Raw genomic sequence first — 26,928 nt, 5'->3', positions numbered from 1 at the left:
CGAGGCCAAGTTGAGTACCTTTGGCAAGTTCATAGGCCAAAGAAAGATAGTTCTTGGTTGGAGCAAGGGAAGGGCCACAGAATATGAAGTGTTCCAACCAGAAATTCAGGAAGGCCGTGTGTTCTTTCTCTGTTACAGGGCCTTTGGTTTTCATGTAACGTCTAAGGTAGGCACCCCAGCTTGTACACTCTGTTTTGGAGGAGAGTGTGAAAGGAACCTTTGGCAGCATAAAAGCAGAGGGGCTTGGGGATGCAATGTCTAGGCCAGTGATCATGGCTACGTCTAGCAGAGTTGGTGTCATGGGGCCATGGCGAAACATGAAGCAATTCAGAGCATCAGACCAAAAGTAGCCGATGGTTTTCAGAAGGTTCTCATGCTTCTCAAGGTGAGACAATGATAATGATAAAGCATCGGCTATTCCTATGGTTTCCCATGTGGCGTGGTGAGTTTTGGATACTCTGTTGTACCATGAAACCCAATCTTCAGGAGGATTAGGCCAGGCTCGTAAGCAGTCGGCCCAAGAGGTCAGATCTAAGTTCTGGTTCACGAAGGGAATTCTATTGGCCTCGCATGAAATCAAATGGGCAGGGCTCTCGGTGGAACGAGGACCAAGACAAAGGGAATTTGGAAGAGAAGGGTGCGGCAGCAGGATGTCTGAAACCTAAAATTAATGATGGGATAAAACATTAATTCAGGTGTTTTGCTGTTAATTCTAACATCATGTTCGGATGGCGAGGAGCGGTTGAGGATTACCTTCAGGCCGGAGACTGTAGCGTTGGCGCTGGATGATTCTGCCATCAGACTCGCTGCGGAGTTGGATCTGCGATTGGGATCTGGGATTCGCGTGGCTGAGATTTGGATCTATTCGATGGGCGGTTTGGGGATCTCAGTTTGCTCCTTCAGACGAGGGTCGCAGGTTACCGTTTGAACAGGCAACTAAGTTTGGCCTTACTAGCGTTTTATGGTGAAGGCCGATGCGCTGCCATCGGCTCTTGGAGTGTTGACTTACTTTGACTATCGGCAAAATCAATTGAAAATATTTCTTCATTAATAAAAAGGATTTCTTACAGAGAAGAGCCGATTGCTCAAGGGAGGAAGAACAAAAGAGCCGACTACTACTACTACTAGTCCTATACTAGTAGATCCTAATTTAAGGGCCGTCGCTGCCCTCGTCGTCGCCGTCGTAGTTGCCGTCGGCGTTGCTGCCGGCGAGGTCCTCATCGCTGCTGCCGTATCCCTCGGCAGGGGCTTCTTCCTCTTCATCATCATCGTCGTCGTCGTCCTCCGACCAAGCGCGGAAGCGCTTCACCGGCGGGTACTCGTCGGAGGAAGAGTCGTCATCTTCCTCTTCCTCCTCCTCGTCGTAGGAGGTGAAGCTGGCCCAGGAGTAGAGGTCGTCTTCGCTATCCGCCTCCAATTCCCCATCGGCGAGGAACCGGAGGTCCGCCTCCCCGTCGGTCAAGGATAGGTCGTCGTCTGACCCGACGGCGGCCAGGGGTAGGTCGTCGTTCACCCTGACGGTGAAGTCCCACTCTTCATCGTCCCAATGCTCGGGAGCCTCCTTCTCGTATTGCGCCATCAGGTCGTGCTCTGGTATCGGCTCGCTGGAGGAGGAGGACTGGAAAGAGAGACCCGACGAGGCGGAGGAGGAGGAGGAGGAGGAAGACATGGCTGCAAGGGGTTTTTTTGCCGATGGCTAGTACAGAGCAAGGGGATGAAGAGGCGAACTGCTTGGCGCGGTTAAATAAAGGGGATATAGTGGAGATTTAATGCCACAGCGGTTTCCGAGGAAGTGGTGCCAAAAAACTGTCAAATCGTGCAGAGAAGTTGAGAAGGCAAGGCATCATGATGAAGGATACTGCGACGGTTTTGTTCTGCCACGACATGACCCGACGAAGAAAAACAGAGTGGTTTTGGAATTATCATTGCCAAAACCAGGGGGGCATGTGTTATCACCAGATTTTGACCGCATTGGAGATGGGCCGTGATTGAGATGGGCTTGGAGAATATGCATGGAAATTATTCATGAATCGGCCTTGTACAAGAGTTTGGGCTAAATTGCCCGTGTATCTGTAAATTATAGTAGGATACGTGTCGGTCAGAATTAAGAGATAGAGTTTAGCTCGTACACGGTTGGGTTTATTCCCAAGTTAGAAAGTCTACGGACTATAAATATGTATCTAGGGTTATTGAGAAGGGAGGACGATCACATTCACAACAAACCAATCTAGGCGCATCGCCACCCCTTGTTTCGAGGGTTTCTTCCGGGTAAGCGCTATGCTGCCTAGATCGCATCTTGCGATCTAGGCAGTATCAAGTTTATTCGTTGTTCATGCGTTGCTCGTACTGAAGCCTTGTTGATGGCGAGCAACGTTGTTATCATATATATGTTAGGGTTAGCATCGATATTATCTTGATGTATTCGCTTAGTTATGCTATCCCTAGATATCTAGCTGCCTTTACACTTATTCTAGGTGTAAGGGCAGCACCCTGCTTAGTCTTTATTTAGTAGATTCGATCCGTTATGATCGCTCCTTGATCTTCAAGGATTAGTTTAATATCTGCATCGTTAGGCCTTGCAAACGGGTTGAATGATCCAGTAGTGCGTCAGGTGTAGTTTGCTGGTCCTAGATGGGATGCTCCGGGAATCAACGCTATGTTGGTTTTTTGGCCTTATCTAGGGCTGGTTTTCTACTATCTTTCGTATCTGCCAGGCTCAACTACGTGTAGGATGTTCCGGTTATGTGGTGAAAACCCTAGATCGTCGTAGATCGTTTTAAGTTAGTATTGATCAAGCAGGACCACCATGTTATCGTAGATCCAATACGAATCATGGGTGGATCGGCTCCTTGAGACGAATCACAGGAAAACCTGAGAGCCGATCGAGGCTCGTATTTAATGTTTACGTGTATGCCATGCAGGAAACTAGTCGAAGCACTCCATCACCATCCTGACCAGGTATAGGTCAGGTGGCACGCCCTCGCACCAGCTTGGACGTGTGCTGGAGCATTGCGGGCCGTCGCCCGAGGGACCAGGGCCCACCAGCAGTCCTGGGAGCCTCCCGGCTCTACGTGTTGACCGTCGCTGCTCGCCGGTGGGTTTTGGTGGTCAACAGGTGGACACAAATGGCATAGTTTTTGGCTCAAGGATTTGGATGCACGAGAAGAATTCCCTCTCAATACAAGGCTTTGGCTAGCAAGGTTGTTTGAAGCAAACACAAGTATGAACTGGTACATCAAAACTTACATAAGAACATATTGCAAGCATTATAAGACTCTACACTGTCTTCCTTGTTGTTCAAACACTTCACCAGAAAATATCTAGACTTTAGAGAGACCAATCATGCAAACCAAATTTCAACAAGCTCTATAGTAGTTCTTCATTAATAGGTGCAAAGTACATGATGCAAGAGCTTAAACATGATCTATTTGAGCAAAACAATTGCCAAGTATCAAATTATTCAAGACCATATACCAATTACCACATGAAGCATTTTCTGTTTCCAACCAAATAACAATGAACGAAGCAGTTTCAACCTTCGCCATGAACATTAAAAGTAAAGCTAAGAACACCAGTGTTCATATGAAATAGCGGAGCGTGTCTCTCTCCCAAACAAAGAATGCTAGGATCCGATTTTATTCAAACAAAAACAAAAATAAAAACATACAGACGCTCCAAGTAAAGCACATAAGATGTGACGGAATAAAAATATAGTTTCACTAGAGGTGACCTGATAAGTTGTCGATGAAGAAGGGGATGCCTTAGGCATCCCCAAGCTTAGATGCTTGAGTCTTCTTGAAATATGCAGGGATGAACCACGGGGGCATCCCCAAGCTTAGACTTTTCACTCTTCTTGATCATATTGTATCATCCTCCTCTCTTGATCCTTCAAAACTTCCTCCACACCAAACTCAAAACAAACTCATTAGAGAGTTAGTGCGTAATCAAAAATTCACATATTCAGAGGTGACATAATCATTCTTAACACTTCTGGACATTGCACAAAGCTACCGAAAGTTAATGGAACAAAGAAATCCATCCAACATAGCAAAAGAGGCAATGCAAAATAAAATGCAGAATCTGTCAAAACAGAACAGTCCGTAAATACGAATTTTTTAGGGGCACTTAACTTGCTCAGATGAAAAAGCTCAAATTGAATGAAAGTTGCGTACATATCTGAGGATCACTCACGTAAATTGGCAGATTTTTCTGAGTTACCTAAAGAGGGGGCTACTCAATTTCGTGACAGCAAGAAATCTGTTTCTGCGCAGTAATCCAAATCTAATATCAACCTTACTATCAAAGTCTTTACTTGGCACAACAATGCAATAAAATAAAGATAGAGAGGTTGCTACCGTAGTAACAACTTCCAAGACTCAAATATAAAACAAAAGTGCAGAAGTAAAATAATGGGTTGTCTCCCATAAGCGCTTTTCTTTAACGCCTTTCAGCTAGGCGCAGAAAGTGTGAATCGGGTATTATCAAGAGATGAAGCATTATTACCAGGGGAGTTGGGAGTTTTCTCAACAATGCATTGTATCTCGTCTATGTAAGTAACTCCTCTTTCATTGCTCTTAGGCTTACTATCCTCATCAAAGAAATTTTCAGGAACAAGCCAAGCATAGTTATTTTCTAGAGCTTCATGCATTCCTAGGAGTTTACAAGGTATCGGTACTTTAATCTCCCCCTCACCATTGATGTTATTAGTGTACTTTAATCTATCCATGTCCATCTTTTCAAGTGTTTTTGCAAAATCGGTACAAAAGCCAAGCCTCTTATGCTTAATAAAAACTTTTCTAGCTTCTTTAGCTATATCACCAAATTCTCTAAGAAGGACCTCTAAAACAAAATTTCTCTTTTCTCCCATTTCCATATCAGAGAGTGTAAGAAACATATTTTGCATTATAGGATTGAGATTAACAAATCTAGTTTCCAACATGTGTACTAAAGAGGCAGTAGCACTTTCATAAGTAGGAACAACTTTTACCAAGTGTCTATCTTCAAAATCTTCAACCATACTAACATGAGTGAAAAATGCTTCTATATTATCTCTTCCAATGATAGACCCTTGTCCTACCGGTATATCTTTTAGAGTGAACTTAGGAGGAAACATGATGAAATAAACAAAAGATAAATAAAGTAAATGCAAGTAACTATTTTTTTTGTGTTTTTAATATAGAGAATGCAAACAAAACAGTAAATAAAGTAAATGCAAGTAACTAATTTTTTTGTGTTTTTTATATAGAAAGCAAACAAAGTAGAAAATAAAGTAAAGTAAAGCAAGACAATAATAAAGTAAAGAGATTGGATGTGGGAGGACTCCCCTTGCAGCGTGTCTTGATCTCCCCGGCAACGGCGCCAGAAAAAGAGCTTGATAACGTGTGAAGCACACGTCCATTGGGAACCCCAAGAGGAAGGTGTGATGCGTACAGAAGCAAGTTTTCCCTCAGTAAGAAACCAAGGTTATCAAACCAGTAGGAGTCAAAGGCCACGTGAAGGTCGTTGGTGACAGAGTGTAGTGCGGCGCAACACCAGGGATTCCGGCGCCAAAGTGGAACCTGCACAACAGAATCAAAATACTTAGCCCCAACTTAACAGTGAGGTTGTCAATCTCACCGGCTTGCTGTAAACAAAGGATTAAATGTATGGTGTAGAGAATGATGTTTGTTTGCAAAGAGCAGCAGAGAACAATGATTGCAGTAGATTGTATTCAGATGTAAAAACATAGACCGGGGTCCACAGTTCACTAATGGTGTCTCTCCAATAAGAAATAGCATGTTGGGTGAACAAATTACAGTTGGGCAATTGACAAATAGAGAGGGCATAACAATGCACATACATATCATGATGACTAATATGAGATTTACTTAGGGCATTACGACAAAGTACATAGACCTCTATCCAGCATGCATCTATGCCTAAAAAGTCCACCTTCGGGTTAGCATCCGCACCCCTTCCAGTATTAAGTTGCAAACAACAGAAAATTGCATTAAGTATGGTGCGTAATGTAATCAGCACAAATATCCTTAGACAAAGCATTGATGTTTTATCCCTAGTGGCAACAGCACATCCACAACCTTAGAACTTTCTGTCACTGTCCCAGATTCAATGGAGGCATGAACCCACTATCGAGCATAAATACTCCCTCTTGAACTCACAAGTATCAACTTGGCCAGAGCCTCTACTAGCAACGGAGAGCATGCAAGATCATAAACAACACATATATGATAGATCAATAATCAACTTGACATAGTATTCCATATTCATCAGATCCTAACAAACACAACATGTAGCATTACAAATAGATGATCTTGATCATGATAGGCAGCTCACAAGATCTAACATGATAGCACAATGAGGAGAAGACAACCATCTAGCTACTGCTATGGACCCATAGTCCAAGGATGAACTACTCACACATCAGTCCGGAGGCAATCATGGTGATGTAGAGTCCTCCGGGAGATGATTCCCCTCTCCGGCAGGGTGCCGGAGGCGATCTGCTGAATCCCTCGAGATGGGATTGGCGGCGGCGACGTCTCTGGAACTTTTTCCGTATCGTGGCTCTCGGTAATAGGGTTTTCGCGACGGAGAGTTTAAGTAGGCGGAAGGGCAGAGTCGGAGGGCTGACGGGGGGCCCACACCATAGGCCAGCGCGGGCCCCTCCTTGGCCACGCCGCCCTATGGTTTGGCCGCCTCGTGGCCCCACTTCGTATCCTCTTCGGTCTTCTGGAAGCTCCGTGGAAAAATAAGACCCTGGGCATTCGTTTCGTCCAATTCCGAGAATATTTCCTTTGTAAGATTTCTGAAACCAAAAAACAACACAAAACATGAACTGGCGCTTCGCCATCTTGTCAATAGGTTAGTGCCGGAAAATGCATAATAATGATGTAATGTGTGTATAAAACATGTGAGTATTGTCATAAAACTAGCATGGAACATAAGAAATTATAGATACGTTTGAGCCGTATCAATGCCTCCGCGCCGCCGCTCCGCCTCTGGTTACCACGGCGTTCGGGCGCGGCCGAGCCGCCGCTTCGACGCGGAGATCCGCTCCGGCGACGAGCGGATCCACCTCGGAACATTCGACACGGCGCACGAGGCGGCGCGGGCGTACGACGCCGTCGCCTGGCACCTCAGACGCTTCCACCGGACGATGAATTTTCACGACGTCTGGACGCAGGAGCAGGCGGAGCAGCTCGAGCCGTCGTCACCGGTCATCACACGCGAGCAACAGCGTCGTCAACGGGAGCTCGAGCAGCGCCTCCTCATCGCCGAGCGCGACGAGGCCCTCCGCCTCGAGTGGGCGCGCCAATTCCCCGAAGACGTCGCCGCCACGGAAGCCTTCCACGCGCAGAAGGAGGATGAGAAGGCGGCGGCGAAGGCAAAGAAAAAGGCGATTCGCGAGAAGCGTCGGGCGGAGTCCGGGACGAGGAAGGCGGCGAGGGCCAAGAAGGCAGCGAGGAAGGAGGAGGAGAAGAAAAATGGCGCAGGGCCGTCCACCACCATCCTCTCCTCCTCCTCCTCCTCCTCCTCCTCCTTCGAGTGGACTTCGACGCGGAGACTACTCCGAGCAACCACTTATCGGACTACGACTGAGAATCGGAGTAGGATTAGACTAGTTTAAAATAAAATGTCGCGATGTATCGTTGAACTTTTAATATATTTCGTATTTTCGATTAAATTTTTATATTTTGTTTGATTTATTTTGAAACGAAACGGTCGAACTAGCCGTTCGCGGCGCGCATCGCGCTGCATAATGGCGCGCCCGGTGAGGAGCACTTTTTACGCCCGAGCACGCGCCACAAAATGGCGCTTCTGGCGGGGAAACTTTTACCACCGCGCGCGGTATCTGTTTACTGCGCGCTGCAACGTAGGTATAGCGCGCGGATATATACCGCGCCTGTTGGAGATGCTCGGGTATTGAATGCTGCAGTACTCATCATGTCTCCATCTACTGTTGGGAAATGCTTTCGTTGCAGATCTGTTGCTGTATTTAAGTTTAACAAAGGGACATGATCATTTTTTCCATATGCCATTTTAACAAAGAGATACATTTTCCTTTCTCCACCAGTGTTGTTGTGTCACCCCTAGTCCTCTTCTGTTTCTCCTCTGACGAAACACCACTATATAAGAAACGCTAAATTAATCTACACAAATATTTTCCTGAAAGAAAATCAAATAATTCAGTGCATGCCATTGCCAAGTCCCTTAATAATAATAAAAATAGCACCTCGAATAATGACTTATAAGAGATGTCACTTGTCAATAAGTTACCATTTATAAAAATGCTACTTCCACAAAGACGTTTATTGGAGTACCAATTTTGCAGTGGCATTTATCGTATTCCCACCATCCCATAAAACATATTTAACTTTGTATAAGTTTAATGTATATATCGATACATCCAAATTTAGACAAAATTAATACATGTTTCATTGTTGGAGGGGGTATGTCTTTTTCATCGTGCTTTAGCAAAGTTCTAAATAATGTGATTGTGAAGGCATTTCATTCATAAATTTTGAAAACTTCAAGGCAAAGACAACAATCACCAACATTCTGCCGAGACGCCCAAAAACAAGAAGGCATCAACGGAACCGTGGTACATATGCGCTATATTTTTACAAACTATGTGAAAATCTTATTTTTAAGTGTGTAATAATAGTTAAAAAAAGACCGTGGCATAGGTATGAGGTAGTATGTTACTCTTGTAAATTTTAACAAGTTATGAGCATTTGTGAAGAGTGCCAAAAAAATAAAAATATCATAAATCTTTGTATCTACAATTCAATTTGCAAACGTGTTGTGGTCATATTTGAGTCTTAAAGTTACATGCACATACTCATATTCATTCTCTGTCCGTAATTTTTTTTATAACATACAAATACGAATTCTTTTTTTTTTGAGAGCTACAAATAAGATAAGATTTTCACTAAGCATTTACGCCTGACCCAAACGAATACGAATTCTGACGAACCCAAACGCCCAAATCCAGTGAGCGTTTGAGCCTGACCAACTATCCCCAAACCCTGTGAACCTCTCCGTCGCGGCGGGCGGCGGCCAACCCTAGCCTCGTCGAGCGCACCGGTGCCGGAGCGAGGCATATAGTGCTACTGATTGCCACGAGCGGCGGGTGAAGGCCACGGACACATCTCCCTTCTAGCCACCCACCGTCCATGAAGAAGACGGAGGGCAAGGCCCCGGCGTCGGCGGCCGCAGCCGGACCTGCTCCGAAGAAGAGAGAACCCCATGGAACCGCTCGGAAACGGGGACGACGAAGTGACGCCGGTGACCTGATCAGCCGCCTTCCCGACGCCATCCTCGGCACCATCATCTCCCTCCTCCCCACCAAGGACGGCGGCCGCACGCAGGCGCTCTCTCGACGATGGCGCCACCTGTGGCGCTCCGCACCTCTCAACCTCGAGGTCTGCCTCTGGCAGACCACCGCCGCCCACGTCCTAGCCGCCCGCACCATAATCTCCCGGCACGCTGGCCCCGCCCGCCGATTCTGCTTCCCATGCCTCCGCGGCCACGTCACCTGTGCCGAGTTGGAGACTTGGTTGCGCTCCCCAGCCCTCGCCGGCCTCCAGGAGCTTCATATCAGCTACGGGCACTACTCTGCACCAGCGGGGACGAGCTACCCGCTGCCGCCGTCTGTGCTCCTCAAAGTTTAAAATAGCCGGCTATAGCGCGGCTATAGCCGGCTATAGCCGGCCGGAGGGACTCGATGCTACAGCTACGGCCTTTAAACGCTAAGATGAAAAAATCCGCTATTAGCCCCAAAAATCGGCTATTAACGCTAAAAACGGGGAAAAAAATAGCGGCTAAGGCTGCCGCGCAGGGCCCAAAATAATTGGCCCAAAATTTCGTTTCGCGGCGTTTGGCGTTGTTTTGCGCGGCCCAAACCCAGCATAGAAGTGCCCGAAGCCGAACCCTAGCGAAATATCCTCATTCTCTTCTCTCCTCGTCGTTCTTGAACAGCAGCGCGACCATGGCGGCGCGTACGGCCCGTCGTCGGTAGCTCCTGCGGCCAGCCGTGCTTGCTCCCTCCCCCTGGCATCCCTAGCTCCCCTGATTGGATTAAGCCGTTCCTTCCCTGAGCCCTGACTACTGCTGCTACCCCCGGCCGCGCATCCAGTACTCTTCGATCTGCTGCTAGCCTGCTACCACGGACGCTTCACCAGCCTCCACCCTTCCGTTTACCGCGCATCCAGTAGGGAGCAGCAGTAAACGGAAGGGTGGAGGCTGGTGAAGCGTCCGTGGTAGCAGGCTAGCAGCAGATCGAAGAGTACTGGATGCGCGGCCGGGGGTAGCAGCAGCAGTCAGGGCTCAGGGAAGGAACGGCTTGATCCAATCAGGGGAGCTAGGGATGCCAGGGGGAGGGAGCAAGCACGGCTGGCCACAGGAGCTACCGACGACGGGCCGTACGCGCCGCCATGGTCGCACGCGCCGCCATGGTCGCGCTGCTGTTCAAGAACGACGAGGAGAGAAGAGAATGAGGATATTTCGCTAGGGTTCGGCTTCGGGCACTTCTATGCTGGGTTTGGGCCGCGCAAAACAACGCCAAACGCCGTGAAACGAAATTTTGGGCCAATTATTTTGGGCCCTGCGCGGCAGCCTTAGCCGCTATTTTTTTCCCCGTTTTTAGCGTTAATAGCCGATTTTTGGGGCTAATAGCGGATTTTTTCATCTTAGCGTTTAAAGGCCGTAGCTGTAGCGTCGAGTCCCTCCGGCCGGCTATAGCCGGCTATAGCCGCGCTATAGCCGGCTATTTTAAACTTTGAGGAGCACAGACGGCGGCAGCGGGTAGCTCGTCCCCGCTGGTGCAGAGTAGTGCCCGTAGCTGATATGAAGCTCCTGGAGGCCGGCGAGGGCTGGGGAGCGCAACCAAGTCTCCAACTCGGCACAGGTGACGCGGCCGCGGAGGCATGGGAAGCAGAATCGGCGGCCGGGGCCAGCGTGCCGGGAGATTATGGTGCGGGCGGCTAGGACGTGGGCGGCGGTGGTCTGCCAGAGGCAGACCTCGAGGTTGAGAGGTGCGGAGCGCCACAGGTGGCGCCATCGTCGAGAGAGCGCCTGCGTGCGGCCGCCGTCCTTGGTGGGGAGGAGGGAGATGATGGTGCCGAGGATGGCATCGGGAAGGCGGCTGATCAGGTCACCGGCGTCACTTCGTCGTCCCCGTTTCCGAGCGGTTCCATGGGGTTCTCTCTTCTTCGGAGCAGGTCCGGCTGCGGCCGCCGACGCCGGGGCCTTGCCCTTCGTCTTCTTCATGGACGGTGGGTGGCTAGAAGGGAGATGTGTCCGTGGCCTTCACCCGCCGCTCGTGGCAATCAGTAGCACTATATGCCTCGCTCCGGCACCGGTGCGCTCGACGAGGCTAGGGTTGGCCGCCGCCCGCCGCGACGGAGAGGTTCACAAGGTTTGGGGATAGTTGGTCAGGCTCAAACGCTCACTGGATTTGGGCGTTTGGGTTCGTCAGAATTCGTATTCGTTTGGGTCAGGCTTAAACGCTTAGTGAAAATCTTATCTTATTTGTAGCTCTTGAAAAAAAAGAATTCGTATTTGTATGTTATAAAAAAAATTACGGACAGAGAATGAATATGAGTATGTGCATGTAACTTTAAGACTCAAATATGACCACAACACGTTTGCAAATTGAATTGTAGATACAAAGATTTATGATATTTTTATTTTTCGGCACTCTTCACAAATGCTCATAACTTGTTAAAATTTACAAGAGTAACATACTACCTCATACCTATGCCACGGTCTTTTTTTAACTATTATTACACACTTAAAAATAAGATTTTCACATAGTTTGTAAAAATATAGCGCATATGTACCACGGTTCCGTTGATGCCTTCTTGTTTTTGGGCGTCTCGGCAGAATGTTGGTGATTGTTGTCTTTGCCTTGAAGTTTTCAAAATTTATGAATGAAATGCCTTCACAGTCACATTATTTAGAACTTTGCTAAAGCACGATGAAAAAGACATACCCCCTCCAACAATGAAACATGTATTAATTTTGTCTAAATTTGGATGTATCGATATATACATTAAGCTTATACAAAGTTAAATATGTTTTATGGGACGGTGGGAATACGATAAATGCCACTGCAAAATTGGTACTCCAATAAACGTCTTTGTGGAAGTAGCATTTTTATAAATGGGAACTTATTGACAAGTGACATCTCTTATAAGTCATTATTCGAGGTGCTATTTTTATTATTATTAAGGGACTTGGCAATGGCATGCACTGAATTATTTGATTTTCTTTCAGGAAAATATTTGTGTAGATTAATTTAGCGTTTCTTATATAGTGGTGTTTCGTCAGAGGAGAAACAGAAGAGGACTAGGGGTGACACAACAACACTGGTGGAGAAAGGAAAATGTATCTCTTTGTTAAAATGGCATGGAAAAAATGATCATGTCCCTTTGTTAAACTTAAATAACAGATCTGCAACGAAAGCATTTCCCAACAGTAGATGGAGACATGATGAGTACTGCAGCATTCAATACCCTGGGTTTAGAGCATCTCCAACAGGCGCGGCATATATCCGCGCGCTATACCTACGTTGCAGCGCGCATTAAACAGATACCGCGCGCGGCGGTAAAAGTTCCCCCGCCGGAAGGGCCATTTTGCGGCGCGTGCTCGGGCGTAAAAAGTGCTCCTCACCGGGCGCGCCATTATGCAGCGCGATGCGCGTCGCGAACGGCTAGTTCGACCGTTTCGTTTCAAAATAAATCAAACAAAATATGAAAATTTAATCGAAAATACGAAATATATTAGAAGTTCAACGATACATCGCGACATTTTATTTTAAACTAGTCTAATCCTACTCTGATTCTCAGTCGTAGTCCGATAAGTGGCTGCTCGGAGTAGTCTCCGCGTCGAAGTCCACTCGAAGGAGGAGGAGGAGGAGGAGGAGGAGGAGAGGATGATGGTGGATGGCCCTGCGCCATTTTTCTTCTCCTCCTCCTTCCTCGCTGCCTTCTTGGCCCTCGCCGCCTTCCTCGTCCCAGACTCCGCCCGACGCTTCTCGCGAATCGCCTTTTTCTTCGCCTTCGCCGCCGCCTTCTCATCCTCCTTCTGCGCGTGGAAGGCTTCCGTGGCGGCGACATCTTCGGGGAATTGGCGCGCCTACTCGAGGCGGAGGGCCTCGTCGCGCTCGGCGATGAGGAGGCGCTGCTCGAGCTCCCGTTGACGACGCTGCTGCTCGCATGTGATGACCGGTGCTGACGGCGCGAGCTGCTCCGCCTGCTCCCGCGTCCAGACGTCGTGAAAATTCATCGTCCGGTGGGAGCGTCCGAGGCGCCAGGCGACGGCGTCGTACTCCCGCGCCGTGTCGAATGTTCCGAGGCGGATCCGCTCGTCGCCGGAGCGGATCTCCGCGTCGAAGCGGCGGCTCGGCCGCGCCCGAACGCCGTGGTAGCCAGAGGCGGAGCGGCGGCGCGGAGGCATCTTCAGACGGAGGCGCGGAGGCGGAGCGTCGGCGGGAGGGAGAGCAGTGGGGAGAGAGAGAGAGGCGGAACGGCGCGTGGAATCTTCAGACGGTTGGCGCGTTCGCGCATGTCGCGTTTATAGCGCGCGCGGCAGCCTAACGCGCAGAATAGCACAAATGCGCGGGCGCTGACAAGGGATTAACTTATCAATGCCTACAGATTGTAGACTAGGGTTTTAGTCGGAAATAGACGGCAAGTAGATCTCGAAGGTTTCAGCTGAAAAGTACTCGACGATATGCAAACTAGGGTTGCGTGAAACAATGAGTCCATCCTTTCTTTGTCCCTTGACTCCCCCTTATATAGGAGGCGGAGCCGAGGGATTCGTAATACACAAGTTACAAAGTCCGGGAGAGTTTCTAACCCGTCCCGTAAAATTACAAGTCTATATTTTCTAATACAACTCTAACTTTCCTTAATATAACTTGGGCTTCCAAAATTCATATTCTTCGACTCGTGGGCCTTCGGTAAACCCCGGGTACCATCTTTGGCAGGCTCATTGGGGATGCCTATGTCAGGCGCGCCAAAAGTTTTTAGCGTGCGCGCTTTTTTTCCGCGTCCGCTGGAGCTTCGCGCGGACGCCCGCGCGCACTAAACCGTCAGTTTTTTTTTACCGCGCGGCCGTTTTAACGCGCCTATTGGAGATGCTCTTATAAAATTATTAGCAAAACTTCAACCTGATAGGATACCTTGAAATTTACAGAAACCTCTCTTTCCTAGCTAGAAAAGCATAGTGTTGACTAGTCTAGAGGTTGTCCTTCCACGAGCATCAAACAAATGATACGTGTATACAAATAATCAAATCGGCAACTGAACTTCAAATACTTGTATATATAACTGAAAAGCTAATATTTCTATTTTTAATAGGTGATCCCATTTCTCTTCACATGCAGTCTATCCACCTCATCAAGCATCTCTAACCAATCATAACTTGCCATATCATTTAAGCCTCCCACATCATCTCCACCACGTCATCCACCACAGTACATCAAAATAATTATTGTATGATTCTCCCCTGTTAGAGAAATTCCAGTAGTGTAGCCAGTTGTTGGCTATAAGCCAAGTGACATGTCATCTATAGCCAACTTAGAGTCAACATATACAATAGTGAGCTATAAAAATGTAGCACTTTATCAATATATGACCCACCTTTCACTCTCACAAAGTGTCTAGTGAGCCCACTCTTCTTCTCTCTCCTCCTCTCTCTCCTCCAACTAAGCGATAATATATTATTTTAATATTTATAGCCAGCTGACTAGAATTTATTGTACTTGCAATTAGTAGTAACGTCAACACCACCATTATGTTGCCATTCGCCATGTTCACTTCATTCTGACGGAGGGAGTAGCCCATTAGTTCAGTTCACGTTCAGCCCATTAGTGTTTCTGTTTCTGTTTTTCGACACTTCTTATTCTCATGGAAATAAAACTGACGTGTATCCTTTCCAATGCCCCCTCCTCCTCCTTATTTTTCTTGTAGTTAATTCCAGTCCCCATGAACCCATCTCGCCTCCCAATGGCCACTTCTCGCGCACCCGCCTTTTCATTCACCGGCCGGCACGCGGGCCTTCATCTTCTCATCCTCAGCTGCAAGCCACCCCCGCACTGCCCTCTTCATCTACCGATTAACTGAATCAGAAACCATGCAACGCATCTGAAGGTCGGCATGGTGATTTCGAGCAGCAGCACCGCGGCCTTGACGGCCTTCTCAACATCAACATGGTATTCTGGTTTAAATGAGGAGAGACAATGACCGTCCGGATGGCAATTTTCTTTCCTCTCTACTGTGAGATGCTATTGATGAATCTATTTGCTCCAGATAATTTCTCGCCCATTGTAAAAAAAGCACTCTAGGAATACGATGTATACAGGATTAGATGAATTTTGCACGGTTTTTACAGCTCGATATTCCTGAACACATCTCCAAGGCCGCACTGTACCGATATATGCTCGTCTTCAGTTCAGCTTGGTGGTGTGGAGTCTGAATCATATGACAATTCATCGGTAGATTTCAGATACCCCTCTCAACTTTTCAAATCAACACCTTAAGTTGGTGTTGTTCATTCATATGTGATGATCGGCTATCATGGTTAGCGGAAGTCAGTCTGATGGGCTAAACTGGACTGCAGTAAGTCCTACAGTATATCACTATTAACTATCTTCACATCCTTCTCAGATTCATACGTGATTCCCAATTCTAGCTAGGAAACTGCTGGGCGTCCCCGGGGGATCTGATTTCCCAGCCCCCGGGTCGCCAGCCGTCGGATCGGCTATCTTGGACGGCCAGATCTGCTTTTACTCAATGTAGCAAAAAAACACCTCCCGGCAGCAAACAAAATAACCCGCTTTTGCTACATTGTAGCAAAAAACGGTTCAGTCACGAAATCAAATAAAAAGGCTGAGCTCGCCGGAGACTCGCCGGAGACCTCGCCGGAGAGCTCGTAGCAAAAAAAATATGATATTGTAGCAATTTTTTTTTTTTGCTTCATTGTAGCAAATTATTCATATGTTGCAACTCCTCGGAGACATCAACGAAGACCTCGGCTGCAACCGGCATCAGCCCCGTCCAAGGTTGAAGAAACTCCGCCCGCCCAAGGCAGCAATGCCCAACACCACCAGTAGCAACGCCTAATGCCTAAGGTAGCAAAGTAGTCCTCCCGCCGGTAGCAACGCCGGAGGTCTAAGTTAGAAAATCCGACCTCCACCGGTAGCAACACCGGAGGCCTAAGGCAGCAAACTCCCGGAGACGCGAGGTGCCGGCGCATGGAGGTGCTTGGAGCACCAGCAGCACCTGCGACTGGGAGTGTTGAAGAGGTGGTTCCAGGGGGCAGCGCCGGCCATGGAGCTCGCGGTCATCCCTGACCACCCAAGCGGCCGCGACGCTATGGCGAGAGGACAGCCGACGGAGGTGCTCCACCGGGAAGGCGTAGGGCTGGGCTGGGGTTAGAGAACAGCGGCGGCGCTCCGTAGGAGGGCGACGGTGGCGACGCTTGATGTCTACGCCCCCTCCTTTTCCTGTAGACAGTGTTGGGCCTCCAAGAGCAGAGGTTTGTAGAACAGCAGCAAGTTTCCCTTAAGTGGATCACCCAAGGTTTATCGAACTCAGGGAGGAAGAGGTCAAAGATATCCCTCTCATGCAACCCTGCAACCACAAAGCAAGAAGTCTCTTGTGTCCCCAACACACCTAATAGGTGCACTAGTTCGGCGAAGAGATAGTGAAATACAGGTGGTATGAATAAGTAGTAGCAACGGCACCAGAAAAGTGCTTTGCCCAGGATAGTAAACAAGCAGTAGTAACGCAGTAGTAGTAACGCAGTAAAACAGTAAACAAGCAGCGATAGCAATATTTAGGAACAAGGCCTAGGGATTACACTTTCACTAGTGGACACTCTCAACATTGATCACATAACAGAATAGATAAATGCATACTCTACACTCTCTTGTTGGATGATGAACACATTGCGTAGGATTGCACGAACCCTCAATGCCGGAGTTAACAAGCTCCACAATTCAATGTTCATATTTAAATAACCTTAGAGTGTAAGATAGATCAACACAACTAAACCAAGTACTAACGTAGCATGCACACTGTCACCTTCATGCTAAGAAAGGAGGCATAGATCAATCAATACTATCATAGCAATAGTTAACTTCATAATCTACAAGAGATTACAATCATAGCATACGCCAAGTACTAACACGGATGCACACACTGTCACCATTACACCGTGCAGGAGGAATAAAACTACTTTAATAACATTGCTAGAGTAGCACATAGATGAATTGTGATACAAAACACATTGCGATCATAAATAGATATAAATAAGCACTTCACTATGCCATTCATAACAGTGAATAAGTATTCTGTGAAATATAGCCTAAGAGACCCACACGGTGCACACACTGTCACCTTTACACACGTGGGACAAGGAGTCTCCGGAGATCACATAAGTAAAATTCACTTGACTAGCATAACGACATCTAGATTACAAGCATCATCATATGAATCTCAATCATGTAAGGCAGCTCATGAGATTATTGTATTGAAGTACATAGGAGAGAGATGAACCACATAGCTACCAGTACAGCCCCGAGCCTCGATGGAGAACTACTCCCTCCTCATGGGAGCAGCAGCGGTGATGAAGATGGCGGTGGTGTCGATGGAGGAGCCTTCCGGGGGCACTTCCCCGTCCCGGCGGCGTGCCGGAACAGAGACTCTTGTCCCCCAGATCTTGGCTTCGCGATGGCGGCGGCTCTGGAAGGTTTTCTCTGGTTTCGTCGAACGTATCAGGGTTTTTACGACGGAGGCTTTAAATAGGCGGAAGGGCAAGGTCGGTGGACTTCTGGGGGGCCCACACTATAGGGGGGCGCGGGCCCCCCCTTGGCCGCGCCGGCCTAGGGTTTGGTGGCCCTGTGCCCCCTCTCTGGCGGTTCTCGTGTGTTCTGGATGCTTCCGGGCAAAATAGGAACCTGGGCGTTGATTTCGTCCGATTCCGAGAATATTTCGTTACTAGGATTTCTGAAACCAAAAACGGCAGAAAACAGGAACTGGCACTTCGGCATCTTGTTAATAGGTTAGTTCCAGAAAATGCACGAATATGACATAAAGTGTGCATAAAACATGTAGATATCATCAATAATGTGGCATGGAACATAAGAAATTATCGATACGTCGGAGACGTATCAGCATCCCCAAGCTTAGTTCTGCTTGTCCCGAGCAGGTAAAACGATAACAAAGATAATTTCTGGAGTGACATGCCATCATAACCTTGATCATACTATTTGTAAACATATGTAATGAATGCAGCGATCAAAACAATGTATACGACATGAGTAAACAAGTGAATCATATAGCAAAGACTTTTCATGAATAGTACTTCAAGACAAGCATTGATGGCGTGTATTTCACACGTTCGTTGGGCAACCCCAAGAGGAAGGTATGATGCGCACAGCAGCAAGTTTTCCCTCAGAAAGAAACCAAGGTTTATCGAACCAGGAGGAGCCAAGAAGCACGTTGAAGGTTGATGGCGGCGGGATGTAGTGCGGCGCAACACCAGAGATTCCGGCGCCAACGTGGAACCTGCACAACACAACCAAAGTACTTTGCCCCAACGAAACAGTGAGGTTGTCAATCTCACCGGCTTGCTGTAACAAAGGATTAACCGTATTGTGTGGAAGATGATTGTTTGCAGAAAACAGAGAACAAGATTGCAAGAGATTGTATTTCAGTAAAGAGAATTGGACCGGGGTCCACAGTTCACTAGAGGTGTCTCTCCCATAAGACGAACAGCATGTTGGGTGAACAAATTACAGTTGGGCAATTGACAAATAAAGAGAGCATGACCATGCACATACATATCATGATCAGTATAGTGAGATTTAATTGGGCATTACGACAAAGTACATAGACCGTCATCCAACTGCATCTATGCCTAAAAAGTCCACCTTCAGGTTATCATCCGAACCCCCTCCAGTATTAAGTTGCTAACAACAGACAATTGCATTAAGTATTGCGCGTAATGTAACTAGTGACTACATCCTTGAACATAGCACTAATGTTTTATCCCTAGTGGCAACAGCACATCCATAACCTTAGTGGTTCTTGTCACTCCTCCAGATTCACAGAGGCATGAACCCACTATCGAGCATAAATACTCCCTCTTGGAGTTACTAGCATCAACTTGGCCAGAGCATCTACTAATAACGGAGAGCATGCAAGATCATAAACAACACATAAGCATAGCTTTGATAATCAACATAACAAGTATTCTCTATTCATCGGATCCCAACAAACGCAACATATAGAATTACGGATAGATGATCTTGATCATGTTAGGCAGCTCACAAGATCCGACAATGATAGCACAATGGGGAGAAGACAACCATCTAGCTACTGCTATGGACCCATAGTCCAGGGGTAGACTACTCACACATCACACCGGAGGCGACCATGGCGGCGTAGAGTCCTCCGGAGATGATTCCCCTCTCCCGGCAGGGTGCCGGAGGCGATCTCTGGATCCCCCGAGATGGGATCGGCGGCGGCGGCGTCTCTGGAAGGTTTTCCGTATCGTGGTTCTCGGTACTGGGGTTTTCGTCACGGAGACTTTTTATAGGCGAAAGGGCAGGTCAAGAGGCGGCACGGGGGCCCCACACCACAGGGCCGCGCGGCCAAGGGGGGGCCGCGCCGCCCTAGGGTGTGGCCCCTCCGTGGCCCCTCTTCGTCTCTCCTTCGGACTTACGGAAGCTTCGTGAGAAAATAGGCCCCTGGGCTTTGATTTCGTCCAATTCCGAGAATATTTCCTTACTAGGATTTACGAAACCAAAAACAGCAGAAAACAAAGAATCGGCACTTCGGCATCTTGTTAATAGGTTAGTTCCAGAAAATGCACGAATATGACATAAAGTGTGCATAAAACATGTAGATAACATCAATAATGTGGCATGGAACATAAGAAATTATCGATACGTCGGAGACGTATCAGCATCCCCAAGCTTAGTTCTGCTCGTCCCGAGCAGTAAAACGATAACACGAGATAATTTACGGAGTGACATGCCATCATAATCTTGATCATACTATTTGTAAAGCATATGTAGTGAATGCAGCGATCAAAACAATGTATATGACATGAGTAAACAAGTGAATCATAAAGCAAAGACTTTTCATGAATAGCACTTCAAGACAAGCATCAATAAGTCTTGCATAAGAGTTAACTCATAAAGCAATAATTCAAAGTAAAGGTATTGAAGCAACACAAAAGAAGATTAAGTTTCAGCGGTTGCTTTCAACTTGTAACATGTATATCTCATGGATATTGTCAACATAGAGTAATATAATAAGTGCAATAAGCAAGTATGTAGGAATCAATGCATAGTTCACACAAGTGTTTGCTTCTTGAGGTGGAGAGAAATAGGTGAACTGACTCAACATTGAAAGTAAAAGAATGGTCCTCCATAGAGGAAAAGCATCGATTGCTATATTTGTGCTAGAGCTTTGATTTTGAAAACATGAAACAATTTTGTCAACGGTAGTAATAAAGCATATGTATCATGTAAATTATATCTTACAAGTTGCAAGCCTCATGCATAGTATACTAATAGTGCCCGCACCTTGTCCTAATTAGCTTGGACTACCGGATCATCACAATGCATTGTTTTTACCAAGTGTCACAAAGGGGTACCTCTATGCCGCCTGTACAAAGGTCTAAGGAGAAAGCTCGCATTGGATTTCTCGCTATTGATTATTCTTCAACTTAGACATCCATACCGGGACAACATAGACAACAGATAATGGACTCCTCTTTTATGCATAAGCATATAACAACAATTAATAATTTTCTCATTTGAGATTTGAGGATTGTTGTCCAAAACTGAAACTTCCACCATGGAACATGGCTTTAGTTAGCGGCCCAATGTTCTTCTCTAACATATGCATGCTTAACCCTATGGTGGTAGATCTCTCTTACTTCAGACAAGACGAACATGCATAGCAACTCACATGAAATTCAACAAAGAGTAGTTGATGGCGTCCCATAAACATGGTTATCGCACAACAAGCAACTTAATAAGAGATAAAGTGCATAATTACATATTCAATACCACAATAGTTTAAAGCTATCTGTCCCATGAGCTATATATTGCAAAGGTGAATGATGGAATTTTAAAGGTAGCACTCAAGCAATTTACTTTGGAATGGCGGAAAATACCATGTAGTAGGTAGGTATGGTGGACACAAATGGCATAGTGGTTGGCTCAAGTATTTTGGATGCATGAGAAGTATTCCCTCTCGATACAAGGTTTAGGCTAGCAAGGCTTATTTGAAACAAACACAAGGATGAACCGGTGCAGCAAAACTCACATAAAAGACATATTGAAAACATTATAAGACTCTACACCGTCTTCCTTGTTGTTCAAACTCAATACTAGAAATTATCTAGACCTTAGAGAAACCAAATATGCAAACCAAATTTCAGCATGCTCTATGTATTTCTTCATTAATGGGTGCAAAGCATATGATGCAAGAGCTTAATCATGAGCACAACAATTGCCAAGTATCACATTACCCAAGACATTTATAGCAATTACTACATGTATCATTTTCCAATTCCAACCATATAACAATTTAACGAAGGAGAAACTTCGCCATGAATACTATGAGTAGAAACCAAGGACATACTTGTCCATATGCTACAGCGGAGCGTGTCTCTCTCCCATAAAGTGAATGCTAGGATCCATTTTATTCAAACAAAACAAAAAAACAAACCGACGCTCCAAGAAAAAGCACATAAGATGTGATGGAATAAAAATATAGTTTCAGGGGAGGAACCTGATAATGTTGTCGATGAAGAAGGGGATGCCTTGGGCATCCCCAAGCTTAGACGCTTGAGTCTTCTTGATATATGCAGGGGTGAACCACCGGGTGCATCCCCAAGCTTAGAGCTTTCACTCTCCTTGATCATGTTGCATCATACTCCTCTCTTGATCCTTGAAAACTTCCTCCACACCAAACTCGAAACAACTCATTAGAGGGTTAGTGCACATTATAAATTGACATATTCAGAGGTGACACAATCATTCTTAACACTTCTGGACATTGCATAATGCTACTGGACATTAGTGGATCAAAGAAATTCATCCAACATAGCGAAAGAGGCAATGCGAAATAAAAGGCAGAATCTGTCAAAACAGAACAGTTCGTATTGACGAATTTTAAAATGGCACCAGACTTGCTCAAATGAAAATGCTCAAATTGAATGAAAGTTGCGTACATATCTGACGATCATGCACGTAAATTGGCTTAATTTTCTGAGTTACCTACAGGGAGGTGGACCCAGATTCGTGACAGCAGAGAAATCTGGAACTGTGCAGTAATCCAAATCTAGTACTTACTTTTCTATCAACGGCTTAACTTGGCACAACAAAACACAAAATTAAGATAAGGAGAGGTTGCTACAGTAGTAAACAACTTCCAAGACACAAAATAAAAACAAAGTACTGTAGGTAAAAAAAAACATGGGTTGTCTCCCATAAGCGCTTTTCTTTAACGCCTTTCAGCTAGGCGCAGAAAGTGTGTATCAAGTATTATCAAGAGATGAAGTGTCAACATCATAATTTGTTCTCATGATAGAATCAAAAGGTACCTTCATTCTCTTTCTAGGGAAGTGTTCCATACCTTTCTTGAGAGGAAATTGATATTTTATATTACCTTCCTTCATATCAATGATAGCACCAACAGTTCGAAGAAAAGGTCTTCCCAATATAATGGGGCAAGATGCATTGTATTCAATATCCAAGACAACAAAATCAACAGGAACCAGGTTATTGTTAATGGTAATGCGAACATTATCAACTTTACCCAAAGGTTTCTTTGTAGAATGATCAGCAAGATTAATATCCAAATAACAATTTCTCAGCGGTGGCAAGTCAAGCATATTATAAATTTTCTTAGGCATAACAGAGATACTTGCACCAAGATCACATAAAGCATTACAATCAAAATCTTTAATCTTCATCTTAATGATGGGCTCCCAACCATCCTCTAACTTTTTAGGAATAGAGGCTTCACGCTCTAGTTTCTCTTCTCTAGCTTTTATGAGAGCATTTGTAATATGATGCGTGAAAGCCAAATTTATAGCACTAGCATTAGGACTTTTAGCAAGTTTTTGCAAGAACTTTATAACTTCAGAGATGTGGCAATCATCAAAATTCAAACCATTATAATCTAAAGCAATGGGATCATCATCCCCAATGTTGGAAAAAATTTCAGCAGCTTTATCACGAGCGATTTAATGATTTAGCAGCTTTCGGAGCAGTTTTTCGCGCTTTGCATTCGAAGTGGAAACATTGCTAACACCAATTCTTTTATTAGTATGAGTAGGAGGTGCAGCAACATGTGTAGCATTAGCATTACTAATGGTGGTAATAGTCCAAACTTTAGCTATATTCTTCTCTTTAGCTAGTTTTTCGTTTTCTTCTCTATCCCACCTAGCACGCAGTTCAGCCATTAATCTTATATTCTCATTAATTCTAACTTGAATGGCATTTGCTGTAGTAGTAATTTTATTATGATGATTCTCATTAGTCATAACTTTCGATTTCAAAAGATCAACATCAGCAGCAAGACTATCAACTTTAGAAGCAAGTATATCGATTTTCCCAAGCTTTTCTTCAACAGATTTGTTAAAAGCAGTTTGTGTACTAATAAATTCCTTAAGCATGGCTTCAAGTCCAGGGGGTGAACTCCTATTATTGTTGTAAGAATTCCCATAAGAATTACCATAGCCGTTGCCATTATTATAAGGATATGGCCTATAGTTGTTACTAGAATTGTTCCGGTAAGCATTGTTGTTGAAATTATTATTTTTAATGAAGTTTACATCAACATGTTCTTCTTGTGCAACCAATGAAGCTAATGGAACATTATTAGGATCAATATTAGTCCTATCATTCACAAGCATAGACATAATAGCATCGATCTTATCACTCAAGGAAGAGGTTTCTTCGACAGAATTTACCTTCTTACCTTGTGGAGCTCTTTCCGTGTGCCATTCAGAGTAGTTGATCATCATATTATCAAGAAGCTTTGTTGCTTCACCAAGAGTGATGGACATAAAGGTACCTCCAGCAGCTGAATCCAATAAATTCCGTGAAGAAAAATTTAGTCCTGCATAGAAGGTTTGGATGATCATCCAAGTAGTCAGTCCATGGGTTGGGCAATTTTTAACCAGAGATTTCATTCTCTCCCAAGCTTGAGCAACATGTTCAGTATCTAATTGTTTAAAATTCATTATGCTACTCCTCAAAGATATAATTTTAGCAGGGGGATAATATCTACCAATAAAAGCATCCTTGCATTTAGTCCATGAATCGATACTATTCTTAGGCGAGATAGCAACCAATCTTTAGCTCTTCCTCTTAATGAGAAAGGGAACAATTTTAGTTTAATAATATCACCATCTACATCTTTATATTTTTGCATTTCACATAGTTCAACAAAATTATTAAGATGGGCAGCAGCATCAGAACTAACACCAGAAAATTGCTCTCGCATAACAAGAGTCAGTAAAGCAGGTTTAATTTCAAAGAATTCTGCTGTAGTAGCAGGTGGAGCAATAGGTGTGCATAAGAAATCATTATTATTTGTGGTTGTGAAGTCACACAACTTAGTGTTTTCAGCGTTGGCCATTTTAGCAACAGTAAATAAAGCAAACTAGATAAAGTAAATGCAAGTAAACTAATTTTTTTTGTGTTTTTGATATAGTAAACAAGATAACAAGTAAAGTAAAACTAGCAACTAATTTTTTTGTATTTTGATTTAGTGCAGCAAACAAAGTAGTAAATAAAACTAAGCAAGACAAAAACAAAGTAAAGAGATTGAGAAGTGGAGACTCCCTTGCAGCGTGTCTTGATCTCCCCGCCACGGCGCCAGAACATATGCTTGATGGCGTGTATTTCACACGTTCGTTGGGCAACCCCAAGAGGAAGGTATGATGCGCACAGCAGCAAGTTTTCCCTCAGAAAGAAACCAAGGTTTATCGAACCAGGAGGAGCCAAGAAGCACGTTGAAGGTTGATGGCGGCGGGATGTAGTGCGGCGCAACACCAGAGATTCCGGCGCCAACGTGGAACCTGCACAACACAACCAAAGTACTTTGCCCCAATGAAACAGTGAGGTTGTCAATCTCACCGGCTTGCTGTAACAAAGGATTAACCGTATTGTGTGGAAGATGATTGTTTGCAGAAAACAGTAGAACAAAGATGCAAAGAGATTGTATTTCAAGAAAGAGAATTGGACCGGGGTCCACAGTTCACTAGAGGTGTCTCTCCCATAAGACGAACAGCATGTTGGGTGAACAAATTACGGTTGGGCAATTGACAAATAAAGAGAGCATGACCATGCACATACATATCATGATGAGTATAGTGAGATTTAATTGGGCATTACGACAAAGTACATAGACCGTCATCCAACTGCATCTATGCCTAAAAAGTCCACCTTCAGGTTATCATCCGAACCCCCTCCAGTATTAAGTTGCTAACAACAGACAATTGCATTAAGTATTGCGTGTAATGTAACTAGTGACTACATCCTTGAACATAGCACTAATGTTTTATCCCTAGTGGCAACAGCACATCCATAACCTTAGTGGTTCTTGTCACTCCTCGATTCACAGAGGCATGAACCCACTATCGAGCATAAATACTCCCTCTTGGAGTTACTAGCATCAACTTGGCCAGAGCATCTACTAATAACGGAGAGCATGCAAGATCATAAACAACACATAAGCATAGCTTTGATAATCAACATAACAAGTATTCTCTATTCATCGGATCCCAACAAACGCAACATATAGAATTACAGATAGATGATCTTGATCATGTTAGGCAGCTCACAAGATCCGACAATGATAGCACAATGGGGAGAAGACAACCATCTAGCTACTGCTATGGACCCATAATCCAGGGGTAGACTACTCACACATCACACCGGAGGCGACCATGGCGGCGTAGAGTCCTCCGGGAGATGATTCCCCTCTCCGGCAGGGTGCCGGAGGCGATCTCCTGGATCCCCCGAGATGGGCTCGGCGGCGGCGGCGTCTCTGGAAGGTTTTCCGTATCGTGGTTCTCGATGCGGGGTTTTCGTCACGGAGACTTTTTATAGGCGAAAGGGCAGGTCAAGAGGCGGCACGGGGCCCCACACCACAGGGCCGCGCGGCCAAGGGGGGCCGCGCCGCCCTAGGGTGTGGCCCTCCGTGGCCCCTCTTCGTCTCTCCTTCGGACTTACGGAAGCTTCGTGAGAAAATAGGCCCCTGGGCTTTGATTTCGTCCAATTCCGAGAATATTTCCTTACTAGGATTTCTGAAACCAAAAACAGCAGAAAAACAAGAATCGGCACTTCGGCATCTTGTTAATAGGTTAGTTCCAGAAAATGCACGAATATGACATAAAGTGTGCATAAAACATGTAGATAACATCAATAATGTGGCATGGAACATAAGAAATTATCGATACGTCGGAGACGTATCAAGCATCAATAAGTCTTGCATAAGAGTTAACTCATAAAGCAATAATTCAAAGTAAAAGCATTGAAGCAACACAAAGGAAGATTAAGTTTCAGCGGTTGCTTTCAACTTGTAACATGTATATCTCATGGATAATTGTCAACATAGAGTAATATAATAAGTGCAATATGCAAGTATGTAGGAATCAATGCACAGTTCACACAAGTGTTTGCTTCTTGAGGTGGAGAGAAATAGGTGAACTGACTCAACAATAAAAGTAAAAGAATGGTCCTTCAAAGAGGAAAGCATCGATTGCTATATTTGTGCTAGAGCTTTGGTTTTGAAAACAAGAAATAATTTTGTCAACGGTAGTAATAAAGCATATGTATCATGTAAATTATATCTTACAAGTTGCAAGCCTCATGCATAGTATACT

At 45.4% G+C, this 26,928-nt stretch overlaps 2 protein-coding genes across 2 annotated transcripts; both read left to right on the top strand.

Moving 5' to 3' along the window:
* The first annotated feature begins 6,970 nt into the window (after positions 1-6,970).
* Positions 6,971-8,016, top strand: LOC127310700 (ethylene-responsive transcription factor 1B-like). The gene is made up of 3 exons (XM_051341349.1): positions 6,971-7,213; positions 7,729-7,874; positions 7,980-8,016. The coding sequence occupies exons 1-3, from the start codon at positions 6,971-6,973 to the stop codon at positions 8,014-8,016; spliced, it is 426 nt and encodes a 141-aa protein (XP_051197309.1).
* Positions 8,017-9,173: 1,157 nt separating this feature from the next.
* On the top strand, positions 9,174-9,671 carry LOC139832316 (FBD-associated F-box protein At5g56370-like). Its single transcript, XM_071822047.1, has one exon. The coding sequence runs from the start codon at positions 9,174-9,176 to the stop codon at positions 9,669-9,671; it is 498 nt and encodes a 165-aa protein (XP_071678148.1).
* Positions 9,672-26,928: the final 17,257 nt, after the last annotated feature.

This window comes from Lolium perenne, chromosome 6, assembly GCF_019359855.2.
Source record: "Lolium perenne isolate Kyuss_39 chromosome 6, Kyuss_2.0, whole genome shotgun sequence".
Taxonomy (NCBI): domain Eukaryota; kingdom Viridiplantae; phylum Streptophyta; class Magnoliopsida; order Poales; family Poaceae; genus Lolium; species Lolium perenne.
The sequence above is the reverse complement of the archived record's forward strand: the minus strand, read 5'-3'. Positions and strand labels throughout refer to the sequence as shown.

Bases quoted from the DNA above. Each gene is read 5' to 3' on its own strand.
- LOC127310700 (XM_051341349.1), top strand. From the start codon at position 6,971: ATGCCTCCGCGCCGCCGCTCCGCCTCTGGTTACCACGGCGTTCGGGCG. The intron at 7,214-7,728 runs GTCATCACACGC...CGGTCGAACTAG, and splicing joins AGCTCGAGCCGTCGTCACCG to CCGTTCGCGGCGCGCATCGC. The intron at 7,875-7,979 runs GTATAGCGCGCG...CTTTCGTTGCAG, and splicing joins TACTGCGCGCTGCAACGTAG to ATCTGTTGCTGTATTTAAGT.
- LOC139832316 (XM_071822047.1), top strand. From the start codon at position 9,174: ATGAAGAAGACGGAGGGCAAGGCCCCGGCGTCGGCGGCCGCAGCCGGA.